This window comes from Cuculus canorus, chromosome 13 (genome assembly GCF_017976375.1).
Source record: "Cuculus canorus isolate bCucCan1 chromosome 13, bCucCan1.pri, whole genome shotgun sequence".
Classification (NCBI taxonomy): Eukaryota; Metazoa; Chordata; class Aves; order Cuculiformes; family Cuculidae; genus Cuculus; species Cuculus canorus.
The window spans coordinates 11,535,186-11,560,986 of NC_071413.1; the positions used below are offsets into that span (position 1 = coordinate 11,535,186).

At 42.4% G+C, this 25,801-nt stretch overlaps 1 protein-coding gene across 6 annotated transcripts in view; it reads right to left on the bottom strand.

Annotated features, from left to right (window-relative positions):
• Positions 1-1,259: 1,259 nt before the first annotated feature.
• The window catches only part of ZNF423 (zinc finger protein 423), a 230,498-nt gene continuing 205,956 nt past the window's right edge, over positions 1,260-25,801 (bottom strand). For 5 of the 6 annotated variants that reach the window (XM_054079014.1, XM_009571208.2, XM_054079016.1 and 2 more), the window contains 3 exons: positions 25,379-25,510; positions 23,736-23,851; positions 1,260-1,890 (listed from right to left, as the gene is read on the bottom strand). In XM_054079014.1, coding sequence (XP_053934989.1) covers positions 1,861-1,890; positions 23,736-23,851; positions 25,379-25,510 — 278 coding nt within the window. In that variant the 3' untranslated portion in view covers positions 1,260-1,860. Of the gene's footprint in view, positions 1,891-23,735; positions 23,852-25,378; positions 25,511-25,801 lie in introns of those variants that run through there. The other variant, XR_008452089.1, reaches the window with a different exon arrangement.

Here is a 25,801-nt window from a genome sequence, read left to right on the forward strand (position 1 = left end):
TCTTTCTGACTGTCCATGCAATGGTATTTCACAGGAGTAACTGGCAGAATAAAACCCCTATCTATCATTTGCTCTAAATGGGACATTAGTTTATTATTTTATTTTGAGAAAGCTTAAACTTCTCCAGCTAGAAATTCACCTGCTCTGGTGCTCCGTGTTGTAGGAGAGCCCCTACTCCGGTTATGCCCAGCAGCCTTCCCTTCCATGCGGTTTGCCGCACTGTCTTGAAGAACACGACTACTGACATCAGCAGGAATCTAAATGTTGAAAGCATTGTCTGCAGTATCAACAAGCTGTGCCCTCGCACGTGTTAATAAACTCGCTATATAAATTAATTTGGGCATTAACTATATCTTTGAAAACATTTTCCCTACAAAATATCACTTACATGCCCCAAGCCCAGACACAGTACAACGACAAGCAGTTGCACTCTAGTTAAGTGCAGCAATTTTGAAAGGCTCTAACTGTGCATGTTCCTATGCCACAGTCTTGCAAAGGCTTGTTCATCGTGGGAATGGGTAACCACACCATTTCAGCTATCACAGCTGCTAAACATCTTTCATGACGATTACGATTCACTCAAGCAGGAGATACTATGAGAACTGCATCTCACCAACTTTCCAAAGGTGTCCATGGCCCTTAAAATGACCGTTTATCTGACTGGAGATGTAACTTACCTCATCACCATATCATATCTTTAAAAAGAGAAAAAAAAATGCCTGCTAATTAGCTCTGTCAGGCTGCATGATGGCAGTTCGAAGAGTCAGAAGTATGGGAGTTACATAGAGCTACGTTTCTTGTGCGGCTGGAAGTCTGCGTGAAATACGAAGTCTCCTACCAGGGTCCCCAAGGCCCGATCCAATATTTGCGCATTAGTACACAATCCAGAAAGTTTTTTGGTTTGTATTGAAATAAAGAAGCACAAAGATAGAGTCAGGGCAGCTATAGATCAAGATCCCTCTTTTCTTGTTGACTTGAGTAAAAGTTGAGAGTATGATAAGCTAGCAATGGCTTTTGTGCCCAAATTCAAGGTAGATGTTCTTACCTTACCTCAACCTACCTGGGAGGTGCATCCAGGAGAGAGCACAATGCCAGGTGCAGGAACACAACTTTTGCCTTTTCCCAGTCTTCCTTCCTCCTGGGGCACAGAACACTCTCTGCTGTTGAGTGAGCCATCACTTTGTGATTTACACACATCAGTCAGCAGTGGTAACACATCGTGTACTGACAGACAGACAACCGCTGACGCTAAGCTCATGTATTCCCTTTATTGAACTGTACTAGTTATTGCAATCAGATTAAGTCACATTTATAAAGCAGACCATCCAGTTGCACTGAAACTGATTATATTCATTACATAGTTTTAATCACTGTCCGGTGAACTGGCAAATCCAATCAAAGCATTAGTCTTTAATTAAAAAATTAAAAAGAAATATTCAGACAATAGCCAAGCAATCACATCACAATGCACAGTTACCTAAAATTGCAATTAAAAAGCAGTTAACAAAAAAAGAAAAAAATCACACCTAATCTTTAACTATCAATATAATACAAGAAGCAACAAAGGGCAACAGCATCAAAGCAGATTTATCTAACACTATAAATTCAGTCAGAAGCAGAAGCTCTAAAGTATACTAGCTGAAGCAGGACAATAAAAAATACTGAGCATGGAATACTTTTAATCTCTTCCATTAATATTCATTTCCAGCTGCTTATAATAGCAGCGCCTCATGGCCAAATCATTAGAGTTTTACATCTGGGTTGCAAATGACACTTTGATTGGATGTAATGTTCAAATGGTCCTCCCCACTGTGCCACCGTCAAGTCTTCTGCAGAGAGGTGTCCTGTAGTGCCAGTGGCTCACTGTGCGTGCTGGCTCAATGTGTGGTTCTGGAAAGACGAAAAAAGGAGACATGCATGAGGGGCAGAATAATAGAAAGCATGCTCATACCCTCCTACTCAGTACCATTTATGCAGAGCTCAACATAAAAGCTTCTCAATTATTACAAAACAAAATGCAATAAAGAAAAAGTACTCATAAGTAACAGCTGCCAATATGACACATTTGCTTTGTTCTGACAGATCTGCTAATGCTGGCATGAACTTAGAAAAAAAATGCTACAAGCCAAGTACAGTCACAAGGGTTTCTTCCCCCTCCCCCCCCCCGCACACACACTTTTTAATACATATAAACAAAGTGATAACACTTCATGGGCAAAAATTGCCGTTAGGGATTCCCTTAACTGTAACAATTGAAAAAAAAAAATAATCGGAATCGTGGTGAGAACCCTTGCCATATTTTACTCTTTGAGTCTCACTAGTACCGGGTGCGAGTACTGGCAGCAAGAGACACCAGATTGTGACACACACTTCTCAGTCCAAGAAATAGTTCGGCAATAACAGCTGAACCACCAGTTCAGGCACCAGGGTAATATACCCAGCAGAAAAATGCTGGACACATAACCCAGAAGTTAAATCTCTCTAAAGAATAGACTTTGCTCTACACACTTCTTTCAGCAGTTTAGAGTCTTTTTTGTTCCCTTTTTTTCCTTTTGGTAGATTTGTAATAGCCTTCTGTCATCACAGTATCTCACATCAGAGGACACTGACCTGTCTTGCCATTTTGTGCAGGAGCCAGTAAATTGTGAAGCCAACCTTGGAAATGTAGTTTTAGAGCAGTACCAATTCACCTACATTTTGTGTGCTGACTGAAACCCAGTCCTACATAAAAGCTCAGCTTTATTTGTGTGATTATTCAATTGCTTGAGCAACTAGAGATGTGCTTCACGGTCAGCTTTTCTTGACGTGGTTCCCCAGCATCCCCAAATATAAAAATTTATTTGCATTATTGCAAACCAGTCTCCATCTGCCTAATGCCAGAGCTGTGCATATATGCCAGCTTGAAGAATAAGTTTTTAAACATGAAATTCATTTTAAATCTAATTATTTCTTTACAATGCCAAAGCTTTAAAATAAAGTAAGACATTATAATATTTCATAAAGTAAGATATTATAATATTTCATAAATCATCTGGTCCTTCTACAGTATCGAGATGTATACAGTATCAGGAAAAGCCACGATGGTCTGCTTTATCCAAAGATGACATCTCCTTGATGAAAACCGTCAGCAGAAAGAGCTTGTGGGGGCCCGTGATGCGTGGGGCCAGGCAGTGGTGACCCCATTTGCAGGCTGGAGCATTTCTGGACTGTGCATTCCCAAAAAGTAACCACCAGGTGTCAGAAGTGCTGCTGAGTTCCTAAATCATGGCAAAAGTTATCTGCGATATTGTGGCGGGTGGGCAGGCTGCAAGGAAACTCCACACAATAACGGTCAGGCTTTAACGTGCCAGAAGGTTACAGAAGCGGCAGAAGCATCGTAGCTGCCACACGCCCAGAAGGAGCCTTCGTGAAATTAATGACAATCAACTGACGAAATAGCAAAATAGCCAGTCCTTGTTTAGTGTGACACTCGCCCTCTCAGCACACCCCAGTCTGTGACGCTAAATATTTCAAAATCGAAAACCAGAAGTACTGTGCAAAGACCTGGAAGGCTTATCATGGATAAAGCATTGTACACAAATAACGTCAAGTAAATTGATAGCTGAAATTACTTTTGCTTGTAGACAATTTAACATCACCGAACATGAAATCCTATGGATTTTTACTTTGCTGTACAAGGAAATTTTCCCGGCTTCAAGAAGGAAGGACCTTTGCACTGCTGGATGTTATTCTCAAATCAAGTACAAACTTTATGGAAAAGGGTGGACAGAGCCCTACAAACACAATGGCAGCACTGACAAGAAGCTTGTCCACTAAACCTAACTGGGAAAGCATGGAAGTGTTAAAGAATATACAGTCCTCTCTCTGTGCTCAGACACACTCCTCAGCATTCCAACAATGGCCATTTCTAGTACACTTCACTACAGTTCTATTTTCAGGTCCTGAATATTAATAAAAAAAAGCAAAAGTTTTACCATCTTCAAATCGAAAGAAGGGCTATTTGTAGCAGACAACTCCGTACTTATTTAGGCAGTGTCATTTGAAAGATAATGCACAATCAGCACTGGATGCATGACGCATGGTCTACACTCAGGAAACATGATTTCCAACTTGTGTGGCTGCTGCATTGATTACACCAGGCAGGTCAATAAAGGAATGGTATGTGGCTCTAAATCTGATAATGAAGCTTTCATTGTGAGCCCTCCCTCCTCAAACACAGGTTAATAATATGTTCTGAACACCCCTACTACAATGAATATACTGGGTTTTTAAGCAGGCTTTACACAAAGAAATAAACAGATTATACTCAAATCCTGCAGCCATTCAGAACTGGGCCAGGTAGGAGCCAAGAAACTATCCGTGCTTTAGTATGCAGCTATTGGTTAAAAAAATAAACATTTTTCATATGCAAATGAAAATGATTTTGTCTTAATATTTTGGGAATGTACCACTTATTCCCTGTGCACGCTTTACTGGCGATCAATATACTGACTTACCCCCCAGATCAAGCACTTAATAATTAGAGCCACATTTTATACAGGACCTCACGAACATTTCTGTCATTCCTACAGACACAAGAGCCTGTGTGCACCGAATCCTGCCCCTGCCTTTCAAAGAGCAGCTCCTGTACAAGCCATGTGCACAAACACATTAAGCTGTGCACACCCACGTGCTGGTGAACACCAGACCACCAGGTTCCTGCAGCTGCAAATACTGCAATAACCGCTGCTATGTGTATTCAGAAGAGCCACGAAACCCTATCTCTGTCCTCTGCAATCACTATAGGCTTCTCAACCATTCAAATGTATTTCAGATCACACAAACATGCTTTCCAAATAATGTCTGGTAATGTGTCTCCTATTTTACCATCATGCTTTATCTTCTTGCTTCTACACTCTCTGTCCTGTGTGCGTGCAGCTTATTGGAACTGTGCTCTGCAGATACCAGGAAGCATCCGAGAAATTCAATGCTTATGTCTCTTCTCTCACACGGGTGTTTTGCATACCAGACCCACGCTTTATCAAATAATTTTAACACTTCTGTGTGTGCCCACGGACAAAGAAAATGCCCCCGATGACCAGACTTTCAGAGCAAAGGAAAAATAAATACATCCTTTGCATTAAAAACACCCCGTGCCTTAGCAGAAAAAGCTTTCACCCTGATGCTACAATGGGCTGTTCCAGGCAGCAGAACGAAACCATGAAGGCCTTAAGGGTGCAAGCGTGCAAGTATTCTGCTGAATAATTAGGAAATATCACCCCCCTTTCCAGCAGGAGGGTGAGCTGGCAGAAATGTGCTTGAGTGTGACTCTCAACTCTAGAAGTTTTAGTTTATAAAAACCAAACAAACCAACAAACTTAATGGTGATTTCCAAAGGAAAATAAAGCAGTCACAAAAATGAAGCCTCTCCCGTCATGCTTGTGTGTGTGTTTGCACGTGCCTACCTGCACACAAGGCATCCATACATGTATGCGTTCGGGGGGGCGGCAGCAGGTAGGACATAATTTGGAAGCAGAACATTAAAAATGGTTCTTCACAGCTCCTGTTAGCCCCCCCCCGGTTTTTGCATAGCTCACAGATCATACCCCACTGAATACATCATTCTGAGACATTATTGCAGCTGGAAAACTCTACAGCAGCACTAAGTCACCTGTCACGACCAAGTAAGTCACAGCTTATTTATAGGACAAGGTTGGAAAATTTCTTATTTTCTTTTCTTAATAATCATACAAAATGGACAGCAATTCTATTAGCCACGTCAGTGGGAAAAATGCAACTACTCCGAGATTCAGGGTTGTTGCAGCCTTTAAGTGGAATTTTCTACAGGCTGCATGATCCCCAAATGAACCATTTGTGGAAGTGTCTGTGACCAAGGAACTGGGCGACGGGTTTTGCAGGAAATAAAAAGATTTCAAAGAATGGCTGATTATTCTCTGTGTAGATACTGATTGCTCTCTAGATCTTCCCTGGGGACACCCCCTGCCTGCCCTCTGGATGCAGATCAAGCCATTTGTGCAGGACATCCACAATGATTATTTCTCTGTTTTTCTATATGCGTTATTATGAAAACACTGGCATGACAATCTCCATTTTCAGAGCACCGTGTCAAGAAGGAAAGCATCAGGCTTGAAAGATGATCACTTACAGCAGTTCAAAGAACTCTTACAAGCTATATAAAGATCGAGAGAAAAAACACACACACAAAAGCAGCACATGATGAAGCAAAAGCTCCAAGCCAGGCAGTCAAGCTGGGAGTCTCCCACACTGCAACAACATTCACTGCCAACAAGTCACAGGTGTACTACACAGGAGCAGGTGAAAAAAATAAAACACAACTGTGAGGGGTGTGATAATGGTTTGGGGCCATAATACATCCAGTCTATAGTGCCATTGTGCATCTGTTACACATTTAGCTATTTTGTACCAGCCATTTAGAGGTATACTGTCTATGTGTGAGAGTATATACACCTAAAAGACCATTATATTACACAGGGGCTAAGAAAGAGCGCAAGAATGGTGATGTCTGCCACCCTCAAGTGAAATTCATAAGTATGGGACTCTGATTAAAGACTATAAAGCCTCTCTCCCCCCTTCCAAATCTCATTAAAATGAACAGAAACCATTCCTCAAATCATTTCCATAGGAATCACGGAGATAATAGATTCACACGACAAACACCCAACGTGAAACCGAACTGGTAATTAGCTGTGGGATGACCCATGCACCTGAGCATGCCAGGTGTTGGGGAGTGGACACACACCGGACACACTGCCCATACATCTCAGCCAGAGCCAGCTGTTCAGCCCCTGCCGCCCCGTGCCTTGAAGCCTGGGGATACCACAGTCGCTGTGGCACTGCAAAACCACCCAGTAAGGCAAACACCAACCCTGGGGGTGATGCACGAACAAAACTGCCTGATCTTGTGACATGGAAGGTAATTCCTATTAATCCCTGTGTTTTCACCAATGTGCAGGGGGTCCTTCCAGACCCAGGCAAGAGCCCAGGTAGTTTCTCTCTCCAGCCCCTGCCCAGGTTTCTGCTGCCCCTTCGGTCACCATCCAGCTCCGAGACCAGGGGTCAAGGGCTTGGCTGAGGACTCCTTGGGGCTGTGCCCTTTCCTCCCCATTCTCTCTCCTTTCCCCCTTCCAAAGTGGGGCTGGAGGAACCAGAGAAGCAATCCCTCCACTGACTGTTAACACATGCAGCTTGCCAGACAAAAACTAAACCTCAGATTCAGGTGTCGACTTGAAGCAGAAGTTCAAGTCTCACATTTGAACATATATACAATAAAGACAAAATGAAAGCTCCAAATTGCTACAAACAGAAGTTAGAGTGTCTAAATATTTACAAAATACCATCTGCACTATTCTCTTTTCAAAAAATGTTTTGCATCTTTTAAATTCAAAACAGTCCAAAAATCTCTCAGCCATTATATATCCATAAGCACATATGTGCACAGGTACTATTTCCTTCCAACAGCAATCCATAAAGATGAAAATCTTTATGCCTTGACTTTATAAAGAGATTACTTTAGCCAGAGGACACAAGATGACCCTTGCCTTAGCCATCAGAGATTATGCTCTCTATGGAAAGCTGTGAGCCTTAAATTGGTGCTGCTCTAATCCTAAACTGGAGAGGCATTCAAGGGATGCTATGACCCAGAAAAGCAAGAGGAAAAAAAAAAATGAAAAAATAAAAAGCATACTGAAGGGGAGGGGGGAAAAAGGAAGAGAGAGCAAGGGAGAAAAAGAGAGCAAGCTTGCTTTACAAGATAAAACTATTTGTTTTTATTTTTAATTTTTGGTTGCTACTTTCCCCTTACTATAAGACTCTCAAGAAAAATCACCTTTGCACCCCCTTGCAGTTTGTATGTGCTTATTTTTAGAACTGTTTGACAATTATCCAAGGGTCTAAGACTAACAGATGGCCTGTCTTAAAGCCTCATATGTTCACTAGTTTGCACTTCTGACAAACAGTAAATGTACTCTAGAGTGTGCCATAAACAGGGCTGAATGAATACTCAGAACACAATTTAGTTAATACACTTCATTAAAACTGATAGTGGTAACCAATGTTTCCCATAAAACCAGGTGTCGGTTCCCCTTCCAGTTGTTTCAGGTAACTCTTAACCAGTGACATTTATATGTTTAGATCCTAGTTTTTGAGGGAATACAGTACTGCTTCTTCCCTTTCCCCTGGTATTTCACCCACTATATAAAATACTTGTAACAAGTGAACTCCAAGTTATCGTGGTACTTAATGAAAAAAAATTGTCAGGCAAGACAGGTTCACATGTCCCTTCTTTATTTGAAGAATCCCTTGAAATGGAGGTAGAGGCAAACGAAAGGTGGCACATCCTTTGTGAAAGGGAACAGCTGCCTGTGTTACTGCTTCCTTCATCTCTGAGCATCTGATAACTTGCCATGCGTCAGTCAGTCCCTGTGTCAGCACACTTTGAGACAGCACTTCAACAAATGCAGTTAGGAAGCTGTCCTTTACAAGTTATTGAGCCAAGAGAAAAAATAAAAACCGCTTTGACTGTCTAAAGAAAATATGCCTGGAGGTTTGGTGTCAGCTGAAAAGCAAAATTGCCCATTTGCAATGAAAATATTGTATCTGAGTTAGCCTGACACATGCACTTACTCAGTTATTCTGGGGCCAAATGCACCTTTCCTGGGTACTGGGACACAGAAATGCTCATCTGTGCCAGGACTGTGGTGGCCACAGCACCTCCCAGGTTTCTGTACCCACCGGAGAGGGTGAGCCCTGTGCCAGCCCTGCAGACCTGCCTGGCTCCTCCGGCAACTGGAACCCGGCACCTTGTCTGGAGTCAAGGGGATGATACAGAACTTGTAAAATATTTAGAGGGGAAAAAAACACTCTGAACATGACCAACTAAATGCTGCCTACTATTTCTTTTATAAATCTTTTTCTGTAGCTGGCATGTTTCTGTATTGAAGTGTAAATGTCCAGGAGGTGGTCTGCAAAACCCAGAAGCATTCCCAGCCCTGCTGCACACCTTTCTTCTGCACGCTAGGGTTCTGCACTTTGTGGCCAGGCTGCATCATCCCAACAATATACTTGCTCAGTTTTATCTCTGCACTTACATCACTTCATTAAAATTAATGTATTCTTGAATTTTTATAGGCATTTTTGTGTTATTCTGGGTTTGAAAAATCACCTTTTTATACAAATATGTTTCTTACAGTAATTTTCCCAGCTGCATCCATCAGCTAAGGATTTTTTACATGATTTATTAATTTAATTTCTCTTCTAATTCAGGCTGTTTATTCCTAATCAGACTTTGACAACTCACCTAACATGCTTTCCCCTTTCCACTTGAGACTAAGAATTCAGTATCATCAGTCTTCTAGACCTGCCATCTCTTTCTGTTCTTCTCTAAAAACTCAGAATACACCAAGGTGAGCCTATTACAAGTCAACTCCAAATGTGAGACTAAGCCTGCCACAGCCTCTCATATTCGATTAAACACCTTGCTGAAAAGTCTATACGCTTCTTCCAAAAAAACTGGGTAAAATGCTGAAACACAAAAGTAAATTGAAGCCTTCGGGAAAATCTTAGCATGGCACTTTGGAAATAAAAACCACAGGAGAATACATTGTTAAGAGATAACTGGAATCTTCTGTTAGAGAAACTAGCCGTAAACACACCATGAGTCACTGAGGCACCCAATGAAACCAGGGAGCTAATAATACCTGTCCTGAGAGACTGCACACTCCTGAGACTTTCACTCAGAAATGCAAATTTATCAGCGTCCTTGTGACTTGTAGTCTACACTATGCCATGCACAAGATCAAAATAAGCTGAAGGAAGAACTTTGTGCTTCCTAAATGTAAAGGCAAGCGACAAATTTAATTACTGTTGTCAGAAGTGCATAAAACCAGAGTATTTTTAGAACCCTTCCACTCCTTCCCTAGTCCCACTGTTTTTCCCTAACTGGATCCCAGAGCCATTGCTGATCCCTAGAGCAGAGAAGGGCTTACACACCACTCTCCTGACGACACTCGGCACTGTAACCTTGACTTGGTCAGCCCACGTGTTTCTGGGGAGCTGGTCCCACAGGTGCCCCGCTGCTCGGGGCCATGGTCACCCCTGCACCTCCACAGACGCGGTCACTCACCCAGCGTGCAGCAGCACGTGTGCCCTTTGCCTGACTTTGAAGTAAACCTCCACAGCTGTCTTAACAAATGCAAACATCTCACTTCCAGTCTATTTTCAAATCTAAGCTACAGCTAACGATCTACTTACTGCCCATAGGTAAGCTCCTTTGCCTCTGCTACACCAAAGACTTCCATTCATGGCCTCGTGTAGACCTGGTTTTGTCTACTTATGAGTCCTAATAGGGAAGCACCGTTTCTCAAAGTCATTTGTCGGAGGAAAACCATTTCCCAGGAATCTTTCTTAGGTGTTCCTCTCAAAAACATGATTTGTTTTTTTATTTGAAGCCTGACTGAAGCGTATCTTGTTAATTCCTCCTTGATCTAAGGTAAATCACACTGCAAAAGCCAGTTAATTGGTCATTTCTGTGAGGGCTGGCATCATCATTATGGGACCGTTCATGGCTCTTTTATAAGCACAAAATTATTTCCAGATTTGATCTTTATTATAGAACATGGACAGCATCCTCTCGCACTCTTTTCCTCAAAAAATACTTAGAGCAAAAGGGAAACACTTTACATAGTACTTTTAGCAGTCCTCAGTCTAAATGCATAGACAAAAGCTTAATTGAGTGAATGTTTCCATGGGAATATTAGCCAACACAAGCCAGAAATTTGAAGTTGAACCTAAAACTGGCTCCTTAACTTGCCCTGCTATTCTTCGGTATGGCAAGGGTCACTGAACACCATCTGATTTTTTGTAGCTTTTTTCCTGCACCAGTTAGGTATTCCTGGTGTTAAGCCTTAAAACAGTTCCAGCCTTAACTGTGAATTTTAATGCAGACATTACTGGAGGGACATCTTGCACTCTTTACTGGGGGAACATCCTTCATCAAATCATGGGAGTCTACCTGCAGGTTACCTACAGCATGTCACAATCCTTCTATAGGCAATTCTTTTAAAAGGTAGCAAATAAAGCTAAATTCCCTCTAATGGAATACTGATCTGACAAATTGTATTCCCTTGTTATGGATACAGTTTTTTCTAGAGGCAAATATTCCTGTCACGTGGTGGCCACATACCGCTCTGGTGGACAAAATGGGTGGTCACTGACCTGTTGCCTTGGACATAACAGCAGCTATTTTTGGTTCCTAATTTTGAAAGAGGCATAAAAATCCTCCAATGCAAGTCTCTGCTATAAAATAGCAAGGCCACAGCTTATAGGAGTATTTTACGCGCCTCCCCATTAGTGTACTTGCCACCAGCAGAGCAGAAATCTGCAGGCAGGACTGTGCTCAGCCCACTGCCCTCTGCCTTCTAAACAGCAAGAGCGTATGTTTTAAACAACTGCGATTTTATGCAAACACTAAGAACGTGTGTTGGTCGCATAGGAGGACAAATTTTTCAGAAGTAAATATGTTTTAAACCTCCTCTCTACTCCTTTTGGAGACACAGTAATGTAATGCACCGACTACAGATATGCTATATGCCGTCAAACTTCAATGCCTACGGCAATGTATTCAGGTTTAGCCGTGCCACAGAAACAAATGAGGGCATTCGGTGGCCAGGCTGGACTCTCCCCCAAGGCTGGCATGGCGCAGGCAGCGCTTTGGCTGTTTATCGGCACAAAGCGGAGGCAATTTGGTTTCGTGGATGTGCTCTGCACAGAGGTGACCTGGGGGTGTCCATTCTGCCTGCCCAGCACATGGCATGGAGGACACGAGACAGTCTGCAGAGAATCAGCTCAAGCACGGCTGAGTTGATAAGCTCAGGACTGCTGTTGTCAAATCTGGGCTGGCTCATGCGGAGTTGGGAGTGAGAGCCTTGCTGAACTCAAGCTGACTTTACACAAAGCCACGAGCTGTCGCTACACTGATCACATGAACATATACAGTCTTATCTCTCTCATCGAGATTTGTTCCAACAAAGTCCCACCACCTCATTAAGGACACACAGTTTAGTATAGTACAAGTTTATTCTATTAACATGAAATGTGAAGAAAGAAGAAAGCATTAGCAATCCATCGATTAGCATTTACTGCACAAGTCCAGTCACATGTGCACGTATCCAGTCCATGTATCAAACATTCCTGTCCCATTTCAATTCAACAGGAGTAGAAACAGCAGAAAAGGCACATTCTAGAAACAAACTGTATTCTAAGTTATTGTACCTTTCTTCCTTTCCCCTCTGGTCAAAGAGAGATACAAAACTACTCTCAAAATATGATGTTAAAGCAGAGCATTAATTACAGAAACATCAGTATATAACTGAATCTACTTCTCTGAAAGCAACTTCAGAAAGAGCGACTGGCCAGGCTGCCTAGGGCTGCTTTCAGGTTCCTGACAGTAGGCTGGGCTGAAAATACTAACAACCTTTCTGACGAAAGCACAGAGGTGCAGGTAGTGACAGCCTTACACACAAACCCAGCTGCAGAAAGGCAAGTTACCGACTGACTTTCTAACTAGTCTTTCTCCTTTTATTCTTACGGGCCCTATTTTTTCCTAACTACTCATGCTTCTGACCTTGCAGAGCCATGAGAACTGGTAACGCAGGGAAGAGCTAGCAGGAGTCTCACTTGTGCTCTTTAAAACCACCCTGGGAATACTGGTCCTTGGGGTTGGGTCACAGGACAGGACCTCTGTCCACAGCTCAGTCCAGCAGCCAGGGCTGGAACCGCTGCCCCTGCTGCCTTTCACTGGCCAAGGGGACAAACCCTCGGACTGCACCCTAAATCTCTTACTCGGTAAATCAGAGGCACACCCAACACCTTTTAAATTTCTTCATTAAACTATTTTTCAAATTGCTTCTAGTGGTAAAAGTGACGGGGGCTCCACCAGCACCACAGACGCAGTACAGTATCACTCCAGGATTTCCTGCCTGGAGTTTAGGCTTCATGGCTGAAATACAACACACACGCAACATTTGTACGACTGAGGAAACACAAGACGCTTGCCATACATTTATTATCTTCCTGGGGAAATGATATAGAGGACAAAAGAGACTATATTTACTCCCTCCCCAGCTGCTTTTACAATCTAATAATTTATCTCTCCTGGATATAAATTTCAGATTTAAACGAAATCCCTGAAACCTAAAGATGTGACGTGGTAGAGGGTAGGACCGTATTTCTTTCCATTTTGGAGATGGAGTTCTTAATGCATTGGTCTGTTAAACAGTAGCCTTAAATTGCAGGGTGGGGAAAGAGCCAAGCAATTAGACTGTGGCAGACCCTAGATGCAAATACAGGTGACTTTGATTATTACCTTCATACACAGAGTTAAAAATATCTGATTATTGAAAATTATTTTCTCAGTCCATCGAGGTTTTTCTAGGTTTAGGCTGAGATGTTTGGGGTTTTGTGCAGCAGCTGTACTGGTAGATTCTTTTACATTTTCCTTACACAGTAGCTATATATCATTCACATTTCTGAAAACTGAGGCATTTTCTATGATGTAAGAAAACTGCGCAATTATAAAGAACCATATCCTCTTTCAGAAAAATAAAACAAATAAAACACATCTTCAAATTCTTCTAGTCAGCAGCTAAGATAGCAGTACTCAAGGCAAATGTGAAAATCCAGGGTATAAATTCATATTCACTGTAACAAATATATCCATCTGTTCACAGACTAACTAGTGACTGAAACTGATGAATTCACTGAAATGTAATTTTCGAGCCCACTAGCATCCACTCTCTTCCAGTAATAAAGTAAATGCTGTTCAATAACTGTGCTGCTTTTGAATGCCGATTTCCATTTAAGTAGGCTTTGGTTCCCCAAAAAAAAAAAAAAAAAAAAAGCAAATGCCTTTTCTTTCCAAAGGTCAAACTAAGCTTTTAAAGAACAAGCAACATTTCAGCAAGACAGAGAGGACAAAACTCCAATCAGACAAATGGGCTGTGTAATGATTGAGAACCACATGGCTGCCTCAGGTTTTCTGAATGGGTTGTAGGATAGAATTTGGCACAAATGTTGAAGCTTATATCTCTTTTACTGCAGACAAGAAATTCACTAAAATATATAAATAATGAATGTGGCTGGGGATCTCTGCTGGTACTACTGCTGGTTCTGCAAGATGCAGGAGCAGAAACATACACTGCTCCATGTTTTTGTTGTTAGTGAATCCTTGTTCTCCAACAATAAACACAGATTATTTTCTCTGAAATGGCTTCTGCAGCACATAAGATATAAGTTTCAGCTCTCTAAAAGTGCCAGCAAATTGTAGAAAGGTAAGTTACAAAGACATATGTAATTTGCTGTGATGAATTGTGTGCATGCTTCAGTGATCAAAACTGCAGCTGAGACCTATTATACTTAATGATCTAGACATTTCTTGTGAAAACACTCAGGCATACACTGTTATGTCTGGACAAGCATCCCCATTTTGCTCTAGCAGCAAGCAAATGAAGAGACTTAACTTTTAAAGCATGCTGTACACCACCTTCAATGAGCTCTTTAAAATGAAGGTTGATCAAGCTCCACTATTTTCCTTAAATAATACTTAACGCTCTGCCCTTTCCAGTGCGACATCGCGCTTCCTTTGAAAACTGAAGTCATTTCCTTTGGAGGCTAGCGACACTTACAGGAGGAAACCGAGCTAATCTGTGCTCAGACCCCAAACTACACTCCACAGCAGCTACTACAGCACAGGAAAATCAAAGCAGCTTCATTAGAGACCTCTTCCCACCAGCACATAGAAAGAAAAACAGTGACAAAGCTCTTTGGATAGAAAACAAAACAAAACATTTTTTATTTGCCTCCTTATGACACAAGTGTTCCATTTCTGGTTTAAGGACTATGTCCTGTTTAGAAAGGCACATGCTCCCAAGCTCAGTAGGGCTGAGCACTGGTACCTGGATCTGCTGTCCCCAAGGACACCATCCCTGCACAACCAGCTGTGCCGATGGCCACGCTTGCAGACCTACAACTTACAGCCCCTTTACTCTGTGGCTCTACACAGAGCAGCAGAGAACGGGGCTTCTCACCACCTTCCTATGGGGACACAAATTTCACCTCGTGAATTAAGAACAAAAGGTGAGAGTCTCCTAGAGCTTTATGTCTTGCTCCCCCAAAATTTTCCTGCATGAATCTGGGTACATCGTTCAACCTCTGCCTTCCAAATTTGCAAAAATAACGTTGAAAAAAATACAACCTCAGAAAAAAAGTGCAGGTAATCTTAATTCATTCACAGTGGTAAAAAAAACCCTGCAGAGATCTGCAGAGAGAAGCCACACAGAATATTCTTGCTACCACACATTCAAGAGCTCATTTTCTCTCTCCCTGGTCAGTTTGAAACTCTTTCTATCATTCATTGTTCAAAATCAACAAAGCAAAACACAAGCGCGTGTGTTTGACTCCAGAAATAAGAATTTCAAAGTGCTATTTCATTCACCAAAGGAGCTGCTAAATACTATCACAGTGGTAACCTGTAATAGTGTGGTAAAGAATGAAGAAAAGGTATTTGTTAATTGTTGACATAACAAAATTAATTTTCCATCCCTAAACTTTTTCTCATCTCTCCTGTGAGTTCTGATGCAATGTTACTGACTGGCACTGCTGAAATGCCAACTTGCATTTCTCATCCTTAATTTGTCTCTAAATGTCATTAGTAATTGTTATTGCCAGACCAGAGAGTGCAATCTGGTCTTTCCAAAAGAAAATCCATTTCTCATTTCTTTTCCTGTGCTTCCTCCTTTTGGTCAAGGATGGATGTTTAACACAGCCCATGTGCTCTGTTTCCAAGGAAATAGGAACACATTAATGTATCTGGGAATAAAACATTCCCGCTTTGTTTATTTACATTTAGTATGCCCGGATCTTTATGAGTACCGAATCATATATTCAGAAGAGTCTTTAAAGCATATCTTTCAAGAACACTAAAAGCCTTAATTGAATAAAGCTAACAAGGAGGGGAAGGAAACGCCCTGTAATCTATGCATACAGACTCCTGTCTGGATGCTTCCATAAATCATTCTTTCTGGTCAGCAACAACAATGTCAAACATAAAAGCAAAAACTTTGCATCTTACATGATTTTTATCTGTGTCACATGGGAAAAAACCTCTTCAATGAGATGTGTAAACTGGTCCAGCTTTGGTTTGGATTAATGTCTCATCCTCATTTACCCATACAAGTAAAAACTAGTTCTACCACTAAGAGGGGAGGTGAGCTCAGACATGTGGGTGCAAAGGAAAACCTACACGTGTAAACGGCTGGCTCCTTGCACATCTTTATATATCGCACCAGCTAGTTGTATAATTATGTGCAGCTCCTACAAAATTTGGTCTCCAGTACTTAGAGGCAAGCAGTACCTTGGCACTTCAAGTTAATTTTAGGAGGGACTGTGTGTCACACCAGACCTTTAACTGGTCTCTCCATAATCAGCACATCTCACATTTGCGTGTCTGCATTAAGTTTTGTAATGTATATAAAGTAATTAATTCAAAGCAGGCTCCATTTCCATATCTATTAACTAAAGGCATCTTATCTCCGAATAAATAGACATTTGGACATTTGCAGCCAGGAACTGTGCTTTCAATAAACACAATTGATGCATATACATTGTCTCTTGGCGGCTTACACTCCTGCCCATCTGTTGGGATGGCATGGTGCCTATGAAAAAGTTGGTTGGACCCTTGCCCTAGGGCATAGATGACAGGCAACGACGGGTTTAGCTGGGCAGCCTGTGCACCGGATCCAAGTGCCATCTCTGCTGTAGGAAGCCCCTTCTGTGTGCCAGCGCTGCCACATTGGAACGACATGCCTCCTTACACTTGATCACACATGTTGACACTTGGGTGCGCTTAAGTGCATTCATGACTGAAACAAGCCTTTCACCTGGCTCCCGGTTTTTTTCCCCCTACTCTGCATCACTGCTGGGTTTTCTGCACGTTAGCAAGGTTACGTACACTTTGTTAGCCAGGGCCAGCCACAGAACAATGTTAACGGTGTAAGAAATGAAAGAGGGTTTTTTTTGTTACGGGATACACTGCTCCAGTGCCAGACATTTCCAAGCTTCATCTCAGATCAGTCTCCACAGACCCAAGAGATCTTTCTGCATCTCACCGAAGAGACTTCAGGGATGATAAAGACGCAGCAATATACCGATTGGTATCATCTTTCCAAATGAAAAAATAATACACGTTGTCACTAGGTCATTTTGCACCAACCTATGTTTCAACACAATAATTGGCCACGCGGTCTGGGTTACGTGGCTGTTCCAACACATCCCCAGATGCAGGAACTGCCACCTCATTTTGTGCTAGGGAAGAAGGTGCTGACAAATCACACAGAGGTGCATGAGCATGAACAGCCCTTGCTCTTCAATACAGCATTAACCTCCGTCGATGGCAGGCCCAGGGAATCTCCAGCATCACCTGCACAGAACCTCAACCACAACTGCTGCAGAGCCCAGCTACAGCCCCACAGTTTGCAATGGAGTTTCTCACCTTTGGTCCATACGAGATCCTGTTCCTAACCTCAATTTTTTAAACAGCCATATATTCCTCCTCCCCTGTTTTTAAATATACCTATTGAAAACCAGAAACCTAACACATAAAACTCTTCCCTACTGTGACAACAGATCAGAGATGAAACTTGTGGTTTTGCAGTCCATAAAAAATGTTCAGGCAGACAGACTCATTGTGATGGGTATGTGCCTACAGCACTTTTAAATTTTAATTATTGTTAGTTATAATTATCTGACTGCGTCTGAATGAAACCCAGCAATATGGCTGAAATAGATTTTGGTATTCTTCTAATTTATTAGCTTTGCTACTACTAATAATTAAAATTTAACAATACTCCATGCACCATAGCAACATTTTTCAAGAAATGCTAGCCAAATCTGCTAGGATAACTGACCGTTTTTCAGGATTTAATAGAGAACTAACATTAGGGGGGGAAAAAAAAAAAACAAAGAAAGACAGATAACAGACTCTTAAAAGCCCATCAGCAACCAAAATGCAAAGACATAAATTCTTTTAAGAGAAAAAATGGATTTTACTTGCAAAAAATAAATTCTACACATAATGCTTGCGGTTTGTTTCCAGCAAGCTCCCAGTGTTTAACATCTAAGTCACACAAAAGTTCTGAAATACAGCAAAAGTTACAGTAAGTGAAAAGGCCTTGAGATAGAGCCACATTTCAGATCCCATGTGTTCTGCCATCCACACACTCCCCTCAGGGAAAAATGTTTTCTGCAACTTCATCAAAACACCACAGATTTGCTTTTTTCTCACTAACTGTGTGGACACTGGAGCCCAGAAGCACTGAGATATTTCAGTGTTGCAAGCACACAGGGCTGTTCGGAAGAAAAATTTTACTCTATTTGAGTAAGCTTTCTTGTACCCTCAGGAAATAGGTAAAGCATATTTTTCAAGTAGAAACTGGACACAATGGCCACTAAAAGACTTGGAATAGCTGGGCACAGACCTGCAACTGCTAAAGTCTTTATTCAGTGCTCTGACCATTGGTGGTAAACTGAGTCCTTAGAGGTAGCCTTGTGGACTCACCTGGGTGCAGGTGGGTTGCATGCAAGCCAAGAGGCTCTTATTCTCCGCACATATTTCAGAGGACACTGTTGTACCCCGATGACCCCAAGACCTTTCGCATAAGCAGTTGGAGATGTTGCTCCTCATTGTCCCACTCCCAGGGAAGTCATCACCGGTACGGAGCCACATCTTAACGTCCCCCATTGGGTCACATCAGGCCACATGGCGACCCGCTGCAGTGGCGTGTTCACCTGGGCAGCATGCAGCCCTCTTTAGGAGACACATCTAACACAGAGCTGACATTAAAAGCAACTTAAAAAAAGAAAACCTGCTCAGGGCTTGATCTGCTGTAATCAGCGGAAAGAATCCCAAGGACTTTGATGTGGACCAAATCAAGCCCCTGGAGGATGTTCATGGTAAATCATTATTAACATAATGAGTACAATTTCTGTGCAGCAGCTCATGCCTGTTTATGGATATATGAAAATTGCCAGCTTTTCACATAAAATAAAATGAGGAGGGAGACAGACCACAGTGTTAGCCAATGAGCCATAGTAGCCACTCTCCTTTTGATATGCGTACGTTTAAAGAAACTGGGCACTTAAAATGACAGCAAAATCCTCCGGTGAACTTCCCTTAATTTAGTGGTTTGACATATCTCCAACTCTGAACAGAAAAGCAAGCCCTTTATTCATAGCAGGCAATAAAACACTTGAACACCTGTGCTAGGAAAGACCTGGCGGGCACCCTGCTCCCTTGGTACCTGGATTATTTGTGCATTGTTTATTATATCCCTTGCCTTAGTTTTCATCAATTGTAATCATTTAGGAGGAAACAGTATGATTAACAGTACACAACAAACAGCAGGAATTAATCCCTTAAATACAAATACTTCATTGGTTATGTGATGGTTCCTTGGAAAAAGCAGTGTGGCAAAACAGTACATATGAAAATCCTCAAGTTTCCTCTGAAAATCACTGCTCAGTCACAATTTGCTTAATGTAATTCTTGATGCAAGCAAATGAGGAGGTATCTTTTCCTGCTGTGAATAACACCACAAATATAACTTTCAGTACCCATTATGTACCGTGATTTCTGACCCATCTTCAGTGTTGGCAGGGGTCCCTGCTACATTTTGAATAAAGACCAAAATTTCAGTTGTGGAAGAGCTAGCTCATCTCCCACGTCTGGGTACCTTGTGTGCTATTGTGGCTCCAGCTGCCTGCAAGAAGTAGGCTCATCAGCAAAGGGCGCCAGCTCCTGACACGGGTCCTAGAGGAGGGGCTCTGTCTGAAAGGGCTCCTTCTGCTCCACATGTGAGGAACCCCCCCAAACCTCTACGTCTATACTTGTTTCAGTAAGCATGTTTCAGCACGGGGAATTAAATGCTATAGCCTTGATATAACCATAAATTTATTTTTTCCAGGAGATTTTCTTCATATTCATAGATGCCAATCTTACAAAATGACGATGTGAAAAACAAGAAGCTGCCAGACTTTCCTCTTCTGCCCTAAGGGTATGTGGGGTTATCACACATACTGTTTCCTTTGTTTCATACTTAACATTACCATGTTTTGTTCCCATATTTCCAATGAGATAATGTAAGCAATTAAATAATATTCTGTTTTCTTTTCTTCTGGCAATATCATCAAGGTAACCTCCCTGACTCATCACTGCAAATTCACACCAAAATTTCCACTGTTGATAAAATCAGCCTAGTTACTCAGAGCTTTCTTGAGCTTTGGTTTTGTGGCTCCATCAGATGGTGTAAACTTCAAAGCATTAAACTACAACTACTAGTTCAGAAGAGCAAACAGGGTTTTACCCCTTCCTGAGCACCACACTGCCAAAGCAGTATTTGCACCAGCCACTAAAAGTACACTACAGTAGGAACATTTCTGATCATATGGCACGTGTTCCTTTCTGGGCTTACAAGGCGTTTACCCTAATTGTTTAAAGAAATGTACACAAATGAGCAGGGCTAATTTATGCTGCTCCATGGGGACAAGTGTGCTTTAACATCTTTGTTGGAGACATGGATTGAGGGCACCCTCAGCAAGTCAGTTGATGACACCAAGCCATGTCAGGTGGTTGACACGCTGGAGGGAAGGGATGACATCCAGAGGGACCTGGACAGGCTTGAGAGATGGGCCCATGTGAACCTCATGAGGTTCAACAAGGCCAAGTGCAAGGTCCTGAGGCTGGGTCAGGGCAATCCCAAGCACAAACACAGGCTGGGCAGAGAATGGATTGAGAGTAGCTCTGAAGAGAAAGACCTGGGGGTGCTGGTGGCTCGCAGGCTTCTGTTGAGCTTCTCATGTGCACCTGCAGCCCAGAAAGCCAATCGTATCCTGGGCTGTGTCAAAAGATGCCTGGCCAGCAGAGCAAGGCAGGTGATTCTGCTTCTCTACTCTGCTCTTGCCTGGAGTACTGCATTCAGTTCTAGAATCCTCAGGACAGGAAGGACATGTTAAAGCAGGTCCAGAGGAGGGCTATGAAGATGATCAGAGGGCTGGAGCACCTCCCGTATGAGGACAGGCTGAGAGAGTTGGGCTTGTTTAGCCTAGAGAAAAGAAGGCTCCGTGGAGACCTTATAGCAGCTTCTCAGTACATAAAAGGGCTACAGGAAAGCTGAGGAAGGGAGCTTTATCAGGGACAGCAGGGATAGGATGAGGGGCAATGGCTTTAAGTTGATAGAGGAGAGAGATAGATCATATATTAGGAAGACATTTTTTACTGTGAGGCATTGGCACAGGTTGCCCAGAGAGCTGGAAGAAACATCATCCCTGAAGGTGTTCAAGGTTAGGTTGGACAGGCTTTAGAACAACATGATCCAGTGCAAAGTGTCCCTGTTCATGGCAGGGGGGTGGAACTGGATGATCTTTAAGGTCCCTTCCAATCCAAACAATTCCACGATTCTATGATCAATAGAAATTACCTTGTCCCTGCACTGCCTATCACTTTCCCCACCCTCCTTGTTTTTCTTGCTTTTCTGTAAGCACTCCACTCTGAACTATTTCCAGAAGAATTTTAAAAAATACTGAACATTAAATTATTTTCACTGGTTTCATTTAAAAATACAAAGAAGTAAAACAAAGCATAGGTTCAGATTTTGACACTAGTTATTTTACACCAGTGGGAAAACAAGATCAGAACTGAAAAGTCAAATCCATCAAGCAGAACCCCTCGATGGGTGGCGATTTGCCCACATAGGAGCAGTTAAGGGACTGAAAAGTATATGCAGATTTAACCCTAAGCAGCAGCTGAACAACCAGTTCACTAAAAAAAAATACCAAATCTTCATTAATCAAAAATACAACCAACAGTTGAGGAATTTAGAGCAGTCAGCTTACGCATCAGAATTTGATGAGATAATTGTACCAAGGCAGACTGGTTCAAAAGTTTTGAGCATTTCTGATTTATACACACATTTTGTGTCCTCCTAGGCTCAGATATTTGAATTAGAAAAAATCCCTGGCATCAGGTAAACCACTGAGTCACCACTGAAATACAGACTAAAACTGTGCAGCTAAGTATTGACTTTTCATTCAGCCAACACCATTGAAAACTAACTTGGGTAATTATTATGAGCACAGAAATTTTAAATGCACACAAATCCTGCATAAAAACTGGAAAATTACAATCATAATTTATCTGATTAAAGCTGCTATTTGCAGCAATTTTGCAATGCATAACACTTCAGAATCGAAACACTATGTAATTAAAACTGATAATTGCAAGAAATGGGCCACTGTTAAGACTATAATTTAACAAGGTTCTCTTTATTTTATCATCTGATTTTAAAGGTTAATGCAGTGACCTAGGAAGCCAACATGCCCATTTTAATTGTGCTGACATTTTGACCAAACACTACTTTAAAGCAAAAATGGGAGGAAAATTCAGAGCCAGCTTTGTGAGCCACTGTTGCTTTCATAAAACGTTCATAGTGAGAACACACAAACCCCAAATCTGCTGACTTTATTAAAATATTAAAAAGGTATAGTTAAAACTTTTGTACACTTATGCAAATCTGGCTGCTAGAACAAGGGAAAGAAGAGATTCCCCTGGGAGAAAAAAAAATAAAATCAACAAAGTGAAAAGATCAACCATCCTTCCACAGCATGACAGCACGACACAAGAGGCAGCAGCTTGGGAATTCAGCAAGATAAATAAAAACTCTCCAAAGTTCAAGTAAATCATGGCTTATAAAGCTAACAGATTTAAGTGAGGCATACAGTACTATGCTGTGGTGGGGGCTGTGCTGCGCAGGTAATAAACGGCTGAGGAGGATGGCCGGGACAGGCACCTCCCTGCCAGCTCTTTAGAAGGTCAAGCTCCAGCGGTCCATTCCCTGTGAAGTGTCAGGCACACATGCCTTGGAGATTTCAACGTTCACATGGGTTCAGCACCAAAGGTATGATTTAAACCCCAGCCTCTCCATCCTGGATCCAAGGTGGCCCCTGGGGACAGGGCCCTGAAAACAGCTGCAGTAGCATACCCAGGTCAGGGTTTGGCCCCTCTGAAAGGCTTGCTGCACCTGCGAAAAGATGCCAGCCAAGGGGAGGCTAAAACTGCTGTGGCTGTGGCCCCAGTGCTACCAGGGAAACTGGCTTGTAACACCTGGTTTGCAGAACCTGCAGCTTATTAATGTTCTTGTGCCTTCGTGGAGCCTTTAATTAAGCATCTTGTTGAGCTGCACCCATGCTTTGCTCGCATACCTCAGTAGGGAAAATTCCTTTACTTCTGACTTAACAGTGAAAAAGGGGAGGGGACAGCTACCATTTGCTTAGTCTTTGTATGTTAATCAGTGCCTAAATTATTAATAGAGAAAAAGAAATTATTTACAAGGTGTTTGACGTAGACATGTCAGGTTGTAGCAACGCTACTGTCAAGAGAAATACTCATAAAGAATCGTGATATCTGTCTTGTCTTATTTATTTATTCCAGCCATGCTCAGAGACTCCTTTCTTCTGATAGCACCGAGAGAGGCAGGAGGAGACAGAGACTATTTAAAGGCAGAAGTGATCATACTGAGGCTATGCACTTTTTCCAAATGCTGCATGAGGGTGATGGTTACACAGAAAAATCAACAGCTTTAGCTTTGCTTCAACTCCTGTTGTAAACATACCTGAAGCTCTGTTTGAAAGAAGAACTTCTGTGGGCACTGGGAACAGTCATAAATTTTATCTTCCTGCCCGTGAACTGCAAAGATGTGCTGTTGCAGTTTGTTTGCCTGTACAAAAACTGAAACAACATAGTACATTTAGTTAAGATTGCTTCATACAAGGCACCTTGTCTTGAACTACACTTTTATGATTGCAAAGACTCTGAAAAGTCCAAGGATATCTGCCAGAGAAGTGCCGATACACTCAGTTCAGCAGAATTTCCTTACAAGTAGTCAATTTAGAGTCTCCAGGCTGACAGTCGGCTTACTTCTAACAGAGTTTGAATCCTGAACGGATTTTTGATATTTCACATAGAGCTAACACTGTCCACGGGTAACTGGAAGAACTCAATCATCAGACCACAGAGAGGACGTCACCACTCCTGCAGGGAGCCCTGGGCCCACGGCAGGTGTATCAGATGCATTTTTAATGCAGGACAACTGGGCCAGGAGAAGACTCGATGGCTGGCCTGGAAGACACGTGGCCCAGAACAGCATTTCTGGCAGATATGTGAATCTGAAAGGGCAGCCTTGTCACAAATTTTAGACCTTTGGGTTGTCCATTCAGCATTTAAAAAAAAAAAAGGTTATGATCAAACACCACAAATATCACAGCACCTGTACTATGATTTTGAATCAACAATTTTTCTGACTTTATCAAGTGAAATTTGGAAGTGAAACATATTGAATCCCAGGCCTTAGCTGGTGAAAAACATCTCTCAATCCATTTTTTTGTCTCATTTTACATGAATGATCATCAGTATGTGAAAATAGCTTCTTCAGTGGAATTAAACACATGCACACAAAGAGTTATTTTACAGCACATTTCAGCAAGTGATAAATTAACTCCAAGCTCACACAAAAAGCAGGTTGTCAAATTGTGGGCCAAAGCACCCTAAAGAGCGTGGGTTTGCCTTACTCCCACGGAAGTTAAAGGAATTGCAGGTGCTGCTGTGTCCCTTTACTGAGGACAGACCTACAGTCACACTCTGTGATCTTAATCTCTCAACCGGTTTGGAAATGTAGACATTTACTGTTTTGAGAAGCATATTAAAGGCAGTCTTTAGCACGCATCTTGCAGATCCTTTAAGCAAGACCACCCAAGCATTTGCACTGATGAGACAGCTTTAAATGAAGTACTGAGAGAGCAGCTGGAAAAACTATACAGTTGTAAAATTTGGTCCTCTCAAACCTTTACTCACATGAGCAGCCTACAAACTTCTGGGCCTTTAAGGGGTCCTTGCTCAAGTGAATAAAGGCTTGCAAGGGCAGGTACACACTTTGCAAGTCCTGCACATGGAAATGCATTGCACCTTGGAGCCGTAAACTACAATTTAAAAGCCTTCAAAGTGGGTGTGGGGGGAGAGATGGGGTAGGGGGAGGTGATGCAGAGCCTGCTGCATGTGGTAGTGCTGCTCAGTATCAACCACCACCACAGCGCTGCTCTTCAGAGTGAGTCCCAGTTTCAGACAGATGATATTTTGAACATTTTCAAGCACAGTATTTCTTTTCCCTAGGAAAGGAATACAGTATTTTACAAATCCCCCGAGTGTCATTTCCGGATCAAGCCATGCACGCTGAGGCTTGTCTTGGCCTCCCTGTCTTACCTGTGAAACAAACAGGGCATTTGAATGTGCCTCCCATCCCCTCAAAGCTGTGCTCAATCAGGTGACACAGGAGCTTTGCTGGAGAGTCAAACATCTGGTTACACAGCTTGCACTCATGATTGATGCCTTCCTCTGCAAGGTTCAAATGATACAACTTGTTAGTGACACAGCAGATTAGCGTCGGGGATGCAGCAGAAACACGCGTACCGGCATGCGCGACTTCAAGGACCCGCAGACCTTGCTGCATCGCCAGCCCCATCAGAAAAGCGGGTTGAGCTTCTCGAGCAGGGTGTTCAGGTGTACAGCCCCTGGTTGCGTTTAGGGGCATTGATTTGCAGCTGCGATGAAAGCAGCACTGCGATCACCCCGCCAGGAGCCCAACTGCGTGCTCCCATGCTCGTGCTAGCACTGCACTGCTCCACC